General features: G+C 57.7%; 2 protein-coding genes and 2 non-coding genes across 4 annotated transcripts; 2 read left to right on the top strand and 2 right to left on the bottom strand.

Moving 5' to 3' along the window:
* Window positions 1-1,117: 1,117 nt before the first annotated feature.
* On the top strand, window positions 1,118-3,530 carry GAMT (guanidinoacetate N-methyltransferase). Its single transcript, XM_027472603.3, has 6 exons — window positions 1,118-1,429; window positions 1,878-2,023; window positions 2,451-2,514; window positions 2,685-2,752; window positions 2,832-2,942; window positions 3,201-3,530. Exons 1-6 carry the CDS (start codon window positions 1,246-1,248, stop codon window positions 3,339-3,341), a joined length of 714 nt encoding a protein of 237 aa, XP_027328404.2. The 5' UTR covers window positions 1,118-1,245; the 3' UTR covers window positions 3,342-3,530.
* A 541-nt stretch (window positions 3,531-4,071) lies between these two features.
* Window positions 4,072-7,735, bottom strand: NDUFS7 (NADH:ubiquinone oxidoreductase core subunit S7). Its single transcript, XM_038168964.2, has 8 exons — window positions 7,588-7,735; window positions 7,292-7,328; window positions 6,923-6,991; window positions 6,391-6,508; window positions 5,678-5,857; window positions 5,556-5,602; window positions 4,649-4,737; window positions 4,072-4,282 (listed from the first exon to the last, which is right to left on the bottom strand). The coding sequence occupies exons 1-8, from the start codon at window positions 7,601-7,603 to the stop codon at window positions 4,185-4,187; spliced, it is 654 nt and encodes a 217-aa protein (XP_038024892.2). The 5' UTR covers window positions 7,604-7,735; the 3' UTR covers window positions 4,072-4,184.
* A 70-nt stretch (window positions 7,736-7,805) lies between these two features.
* TRNAN-GUU (transfer RNA asparagine (anticodon GUU)) lies at window positions 7,806-7,879 on the bottom strand. Its single transcript has one exon. It is a non-coding gene; the product is annotated as a tRNA-Asn (tRNA).
* Window positions 7,880-8,049: 170 nt separating this feature from the next.
* Window positions 8,050-8,122, top strand: TRNAF-GAA (transfer RNA phenylalanine (anticodon GAA)). Its single transcript has one exon. It is a non-coding gene; the product is annotated as a tRNA-Phe (tRNA).
* Window positions 8,123-8,389: the final 267 nt, after the last annotated feature.

The raw sequence follows: 8,389 nt of genomic DNA, 5'->3' as shown, positions 1-8,389 counted from the left end.
GCTCTGATGCATGGTGCAGCTCTGATGCATGTTGCAATATACAGTGCATGGCCCTGGTGCATGGCACACCCTCACTGCATGGCCCCGGTGCATGGCACAGCCCCAGTGCAAGGCTCCAGTACACAGCACACCCTCACTGCATGGCCCCAGTGCATGGTTGCAATGCATGGCACAACCCTGGTGCACGCTGCAATACACAGTGCATGGCCCCAGTGCACAGCACAGCCCTGGTGCATGTTCCAATGCATGGCACGGTCCCAGTTCAAGGCCCTAGTGCATGGTTGCAATGCATGGTGCAGCTCTGATGCACATTGCAATACACAGTGCATGGCCCTGGTGCATGGCACAGTTTTATTGCGTGGCCCCGGTGCATGGCACAGCCTCAGTGCAAGGCCCCAGTGCACAGCACACCCTCACTGCATGGCCCCAGTGCATGGCCATAATGCATGGGCACAATGCACGGCACAGCTTTGATGCGCATTGCAATAAACAATACATGGCCCTGGTGCATGGCACAACTTTATTGCATGGCCCTAATGCACAGCACAGCCCTGGTGCACGTTGCAACGTATGGTGGACGTTGCAAGCCCCCAGTGCACAGCACGCCCTCATTGTATGGGCCCGGTGCATGGCACAGCGCCGGCGCAAGGCCTCAGTGCATGGCACACCCTTATTGCACGGCCCCGATGCATGGTACAGCCCCAGTGCACGGCCCCAATGCACGGCACGGCATTCCTGCATGGCCCCAGTACATGGCACAGCCTTGGTGCACGTTGCAATGCATGGCACAGCCCTGGTGCAAGGCCCCAGTGCACAGTACAGCCCCAGTGCATGGCCCCAGTACTCAGCACACCCTCATTGCATAGACCTGGTGCATGGTTGCAATGCACGGCACAGCCCTGATGCACATTGCAATACACAGTGCATAAACCCCATGCATGTCACAGCTTTATTGCATGACCCCAGTGCATGGCACACCCTCATTGCATGGCCCTGGTGCACGGCACAGTCCCCACGTCCCCCCCCAGCCACCCCGGACCACCCAACCGCACGTGGGCACCGCTCGCCCGGCCCCCACTGTCCCCTCCCAGCCCGATAAGGCAGCCCTTTCACCCAAAAGGGGCCCCAGCCTGCCGTGCACACTCAGCTCTTTCCCAGCCCCGGCTATTTAAAGCCGGCCGAGCGCCCGGAGCCCTCTCCCTCCCCCAGCACCGCCGAGCCCTTGGACTTTCCTCCCGCGGGACCATGAGCGCCCACCCGGCCGCAGCACCCATCTTTGCGGATGGCGAGGATTGCCGGCAGGCCTGGCGGGGGGCGACGGCCGCCTACGACGCCCCCGACGCCCACCTGGAGATCCTGGGGAAGCCGGTGATGGAGCGCTGGGAGACCCCCTACATGCACTCGCTGGCGGCCGTGGCCGCCTCCAGGGGTAACGGGACCCCGCGGGGGGCAGCGAACTGCACGGGGAAGGGGTCAGGGGGGGTTTTTTGGGTGCTCCCCGCACGGTGGTGGCACTTGTGCGCTCGTGTCAGCGGTGACACATTCCCAAAAGGGGATGGGGAGCTTGGGGGAGGAGGAGGAGGAGGGGGGCCCGGCCACCACCTGCCCGCATTTCTGGCAGCGAGGCGGGGGGGTTGCAGCACTTTGCAGGGAGCGGTCGCTTCTTTCCATTGCAATGGGCTTGGGGGGATTTCAGGGGGGGACAGGGGAGCGTTTGGGGTCTGGGGGGCTCCAAATGAGGGGCACAACCCAAGCCAAGGCTGCGGGAGGGAAAGCAGAGCCCTGCACGTGCTCACCTCGCTCAGTGTCCCTGGGGAGGTGCGGGACCCCCCCCCAGCAGGGCACGGGACCCCCCCAGCGACCCCTCTCATCCCCAGGCGGCCGCGTGCTGGAGGTGGGCTTCGGCATGGCCATCGCCGCCACCAAGCTGGAGGAGTTCGATATCGAGGAGCACTGGATCGTGGAGTGCAACGAGGGCGTCTTCCGACGGCTGGAGGAGTGGGCCAGGGCGCAGCCGCACAAGGTCAGGGCCGTGCTGTGCCACACCATGCCAGACTGTGCCATACCACATCACACCGTGCCATAACATGCCATAACATGCCATGCTGTGCCATATCACTCCGTGCCATGCCATGCCGTGCCATACCACACCGTGCCATGTTGTGCCGTATCACTCCGTGCCATGCTGTGCCATGCCATACTGTGCCATACCACACCACACCATGCCATACCACGCCATGCCATGCTGTGCCGTGCCATACCACACCGTGCCATGCCATACCATGCCATGCTGTGCCATATCATGCCATGCCATGCCGTGCCCTGCCATACCATGCCATGCCCTGCCATACTGTGCCATGCCATACCACACCGTGCCATGCTGTACCGAGCCGTTCTGTGCCGTGCCATGATGCCAGGCACAGGGCTGAGCCCTCTCCGTGTCCCCACAGGTGGTGCCACTGAAGGGGCTGTGGGAGGACGTGGTGCCAACGCTGCCGGACGGGCACTTTGCTGGTGAGGCACCGAGGCCAGGCGGTACCTGGGGGGCACAGGTGGTGCCCCGGGGACCCCCCAGTCCCAGGGAGTGGCACACCGCTGCCTGTGGGTGCCAGGGGCACGGGGAGCAAATTTAAATAGGGGAAAAAGTAGAAACAGCTCTTTTTTTTCCCACTTTTCCCATGCAGGAATCCTGTACGACACCTACCCGCTGTCGGCAAAGACCTGGCACACGCATCAGTTCGCCTTCATCAAGGTACTGCGGTGGGCACAGCCCCTGGGGAGGGTCCGGGGGGGCTGAGCCCCGCACCTCTCACCCCCCCCCCGTGCCGCAGGACCATGCCTTCCGCCTGCTGCAGCCTGGCGGGGTCCTCACCTACTGCAACCTCACCTCCTGGGGAGAGCTGCTGAAGACCAAGTACACCGACATCGAGAAGATGTTTGAGGTGAGTGGGTTGGGGGGGCCCCAAAGCTGCCCCCAGCACCCTGCTGGTGCTGTCCTGACTCACTGAGCAGCACAAACCAGGGCATTTCGTGGCTTTTTAACTCGTTTGCACGGGCTGGGAGCTCTGCAGGGAGCATTGAGGAGGTCCCAGTGGGGCTCCCTGCAGCCTCCTGGTCCCCATGGAGCAGGAGCTGGGGCTCAGCACCATCTGGAGAGCTCAAACCATCGCTGCTCCCCCCCTGCCCCTCTTCCCTCGCAGGAGACCCAGGTTCCGCACCTGGTGGAGGCCGGGTTCAAGAAGGAGAACATCAGCACCACGGTCATGGACCTCGTCCCCCCCAAGGACTGCCGGTACTACTCCTTCCACAAGATGATCACCCCCAGCGTGGTGAAGCACTGAGCGCTGCCCCAAAGCCCCGGGAAGCAGGAGGAAGAGGAGGAGGAAGAGCAGCGGCTGATGAAGCACCGAGGAGCGCGCGTATTCGCTCCCCTCTCCCATCCCTCAATTCAGCAGCAATTCAAGAGCTTGGCTCCGAGCATTCAGCCACAGGGGTTGGAGCAGTCGTTTACTCTAAAATACCGATCATTTTTTTAAATCATGGGGTAGCTTCCGGCGCTCGAGCCAAATAATCTAAACAAGGCAGGAGAAATGGGGAAAACCAGGCAGTTTGAGGCAGATTTGTTAGAATTGGATTTCAACTGCTCCCGAAGCAACTTCCCAGTGAAGTTTCCTCATATTTTTGGCTAATGTCTATTGTAATAAGTTCTGATTCTTTTGACCCTCTTGCAGTTCAATAGCGCATAAATGATGTTTCCTTTCTCTACCCAGAGGGGATAAAACCCATTAAAACAGAATGAAATACACAACTGCTTCCTCTGAGCAATTTATTTTTGTCTTTCCAAGCACACACGTAATTCTACAGTGACTGCTCCTTGTCCTGAGCTGCTGGGAGCCCGACACACCAGGCTCCTAAGACGCATCCAGTACCAAAGCCTGCAAGACCCAGGTTTAAGGCCTCCCCTCTCCTGGGAAGAGATTTCTTTCACCCAGACAACTGCTTTTTGTAATTCAGTTTTTAAACAAATTAATGCACTTCAGATAAGTGATACATTAAAGACAAAACAACATCTTAACCACATATTAGTTTATTGGAAGGCTTGTGACAATACTTGTTGTTTTGTGCGTAAGAAAGCAAGCAGGTGCCCCCGGTGGGCAGTAAGTGGGTAGGTCATAAATAAGAGGCTATTTCCTGTACCAGATCTGAATCTTCTTCTCTCGTTTGATTTTCTTCTGAAGCTGCAGGATTCCATACAGCAAAGCTTCTGCCGTAGGTGGGCAACCTGAGGGAAAAAGGAAGCCCGTGGGGCTGCCAGCTATACTGAAATGTAGACACCATAAGGAGAACCGACAAAGCTACAGGTTTTGCCCCAAAGCAGGCTGTGATTTCTCTCTGGCTTTGTGTCTGTCACAGGCTGCAGAGTTCATAAAAGCAAGAAGAACGCAGTTTTGAAGAAACTGATGTGATGGTCTGTTAGCTCCCACTGCCCAGCAGGTCCTGGCTAAGAGCTCTCCCACCCCAAATCCCCAACTGCCCAGGCAGATGGCTCACATTCTCCCACTGATTTTCAGACCCATTGCTCAAACTAAAATTAACTTAATTCCTGCTCTGAGTTAGTGCTGTGGCACACAGAGGCTGCCTCTCCTACCTGGCACGTAGATGTCCACCGGCACAATGCGGTCGCACCCCCTCACCACCGAGTAGGAGTAGTGGTAGTAACCCCCACCGTTGGCACAGCTGCAAGAGACGTCAGGGCTTTGTTAAACGCATGGTGAAACATTAGCAGGAGGCAAAGGAAAACATTAACCTGGCGTCCAAGCTGCTGTGAGGCAAGAGGCCCACTGACAGTTATAGATTTTACAGTAATTGAATGCCAAGGTTTGTACCGTGGCCGCTGAACGCAGGAGCTGTGTCCTCGTTGTGAGCCCTGGCTGGAAGGCAGAGCCTGTGCTCACAGCCACCTTTCAAGTTGAATCAAACCAAACCGAACCATTTTCATGGCTCTTACAAAACAAAACAGATATTCAGAGGGTCTTTCCCCACACTGCAAACCCTCTTTTTTGCCACATCTACAGCCAAGTGTTTCCAGAACTCATCCTGTCCCCTCTGCACCCTTGCAAAACGTCTGACCTCGACCTTCACCAGGAGGTGAAGAAGTCAATTCCACTAAGCCAACACCACGGATTCATGGAGCCAGAGCTCCACAGACCTCATATTTTATGCTGCACAGCAGAAGCATTTTGAAAGCTTTAGTCTAAACGGAGACTTTGAAATTCTCAAAGTCCCCAGACTCTGACAGCTGCAAAAAACAAAAAAGAATCTTTCACTGGGGAGACTGCAGTTCACAGTGACCAGACAGCAGTTACTCTCCTCCTCCTAATCAAGAAAGAATCTTTATCTATTTTAATAACAAAGCCTCTTGGTCCTCTTTATAAAATTTAAAGGGTTGGAAATACAAACAAGGGTTGGGTTCCCCTCACATCTCCCCACACATGCAGAGACACCTGAATTCCCTCACCAAACGGGGTGGACAACAGAGACAGCCTGGCACTTACCTCCCCATGGAGACCACGTAGCGAGGCTCTGGCATCTGGTCGTAGACCTGCAGAGCACAGACATTTCAGACCCCTTCCCACCTGCGTGCAGCTGCGCTTGAGGCACCCGCCAGCGTCCGTACCTTTCGCAGAGCCGGAGCCATTTTGTTCGTCAGGGTGCCCGCCACGATCATGACATCAGCTTGGCGGGGGCTGGCGCGGAAAACCACCCCGAAGCGGTCCATGTCGTAGCGAGGAGCTGCCATGTGCATCATCTCCACGGCGCAGCACGCCAAGCCAAACGTCATCGGCCACAAGGAGCTCTGGAGCAGGAGAGACCTGGGTTACGGGGAGGGGGAACGCTGAAAGCAGGAGGTGAAACCCCATGTGGGTGACTCACAGAGTGAAGGACTTTCAGGGTTGATTGGACAGAGAAGGAAACAGAACGAGAAGAGAAAGGTTTTAAGGTTTGGTTAAGTAAAGCATCATGAATCAAAGCAGTGTTCACCGTTAAACAGGAGAGCAAAACCACAGCTTTTCCTCTGCACAGAGCAGAGGACTCATCACAAGGACTGCACAGAACCAGGAGGTGCCTTTTGCCTATTAACAGCCAGCTCTGGTCAGACAGGCAGCTCACACCACTTTGCAGTGCCCTCTGAGCGCTTCTCTCCCACACTGACACAGCTCCCCAAATGTCAACCTCTGGCCAAGAAACCTGACTATTCTTCCTGCGGAGCCTGAAGAATTCGGAACCTATTTTTACCCTCAGCAGATGGCACAAATCCATTTCCAACCAGCACCTCGCAGCACTTGATACCGTTTCTCCTTAGCAAGCACAACAGTTTCAGCGACTCACCCTTCGTGCCCAGTTGATCAGGTCATCGAGTTTGGCGACAACATACTCCCCCCTGCTAGAGGGGACGTAGGACTTTCTCTGGACAACAGCTGAGCTCTTTTGCTGGACTTGGAGAGAACTAAAAGCAAACAGCACAGTAGTGTCAGTCTGTGATTATTAAGTGTTGCTCTAGAATACAATAAATACACTCAAGGAGCTGTCATCCCGTAAAGAATCTGTGGGGCATTGCTTACGGACAATCCCAAACCCTCTGCTACCACTGCAGGCTGTTTATAAGAGTTCTTTTTCCCCCGCTGTGGACACATGGATCAGGAAGAGGTCCTTTTGTTCACCCTACTGAAATCACAGAGGGTGCCTGGCAGGTTCCTCTCCAGGGCTCACAGCCTGCCAGCTAATCCTGGGCCTTAAGGGTGAGGTGAGGAAAAGCCTTTGAAGCACATGCAGGGGGGGCCGTGGCAATCAACATTTCTTCCCTTCACAGCTGAGGGAGAAAGGACACAGCTGAGGAACCTGCCTTGAAGCGCGGCGTTACCTGTCAGCATGGTCAGCTGCCGGTGTCTGATGGAGGAGCTGGCTGTGAACAGATGTCACCGCGCTCGGCCTGTAAAAATAAATAAAAATAAAAATAAATAAACGCTGAACCTCGGTGCCACAGAGCCACAAAGCCTCCCCACGCCTCCCCTGCCACCCCCACCTCAGCCCTGCAGGGACAAACACCCCCAGGAAGCCGAGTGGCCCCTGATCCAAACCATGAAGAAAAAAGAGCCCAAAAGGGCCCAATTTCAGCTCCCAGCTCTCTCCCCCCTGCTACCACAGCCCCAGGGTCCCCCCAGCCGCGATGAGGGGGGGACACTTGAGGTCTCCCTGCCCTCACCCCCCCCCTCCCAGTCCCAGCCCTCACCTCAGGGCCAGCACGCCGCACCGAGCGAGGCCGAGACCTGCAAGGAGAGCACGGGAAAAATCAGCCCCGGGCCAGGCCGGGTAACGGGGAAAGGCCCAACCTCGGGAAACGGCTCCGGGGGGCCGGGAGCCCCCAGGGCCCAGGCCCGGAGCCCCCCCCCCCAGCCTGGTCAGGGCCCAACCGAAGGCCCCAGCGGCCTCCACCCGGCCCCGGTTCCCCCCTCCCGGTCCCGGTGTCCCCTCAGAGGGCCGGATCCCGGCCTCCCAGCCCCGATCCCCGTTCCCGGCCCCGCTCACGGCCCAGCGCCGCCATCTCGCCCTCAGCCCTTGAGGCAACCTCTGTGCGCGCGGTGCCACCCGTTAAAGCCTCCGGCCTCAGCCCGGTCCGCGCCTCACGGAGAGCCGGCCGGGAAACCGGGAGCTTGGCGGCGAGGTTCCGCGGGCGGCAGGCAGGGGTAAAACGTAGGCGGAAGGCCAAAAAAAATAAATAAAATTAATTAATTAAAGATCGGGGGCGTCCCTGGGTGGGCTCGAACCACCAACCTTTCGGTTAACAGCCGAACGCGCTAACCGATTGCGCCACAGAGACCGCGATGCCGCCGCCCCCCCCCGTGCGGGCTCCTGTGGGGGGTCCCGGGGGTGGGGGGGGGTCCCGGTTCGGCCGGTACCGGCCGAACCGGGACCCCCTCCCACCCCCGGGACCCCCCCCCTCCCCTCCACGGTACCTGAGGGGGGGCAGGGGGGACGGCGCTGCCAGCAGCCGAAATAGCTCAGTTGGGAGAGCGTTAGACTGAAGATCTAAAGGTCCCTGGTTCGATCCCGGGTTTCGGCAGCTCGCCTCTTTTTGGGGTAGAATTTCGTGTTTTGGTTTCTCCGCGTTCGTGATGCCAGAGGAAAGCTGAGGGTTAGCCAAGCAGACGCGAATACAGGTTTTTATTTCCCCAGAGCCACCCCCGCGTGCAGGAGAGCCTTGCCCCAGGCAGCCTCCGAGTCCCTGCGGCTGCAATCGCAGAAGTTCAGGGTATATAAATGCATCGCACCCCAAAACTTCCTCCTCGTGAACACCCCAGAGCTGCTGGAATCAGCACAGTGAGTGTTA

Source organism: Anas platyrhynchos, chromosome 29 (genome assembly GCF_047663525.1).
Source record: "Anas platyrhynchos isolate ZD024472 breed Pekin duck chromosome 29, IASCAAS_PekinDuck_T2T, whole genome shotgun sequence".
Classification (NCBI taxonomy): Eukaryota; Metazoa; Chordata; class Aves; order Anseriformes; family Anatidae; genus Anas; species Anas platyrhynchos.
The sequence above is the reverse complement of the archived record's forward strand: the minus strand, read 5'-3'. Positions and strand labels throughout refer to the sequence as shown.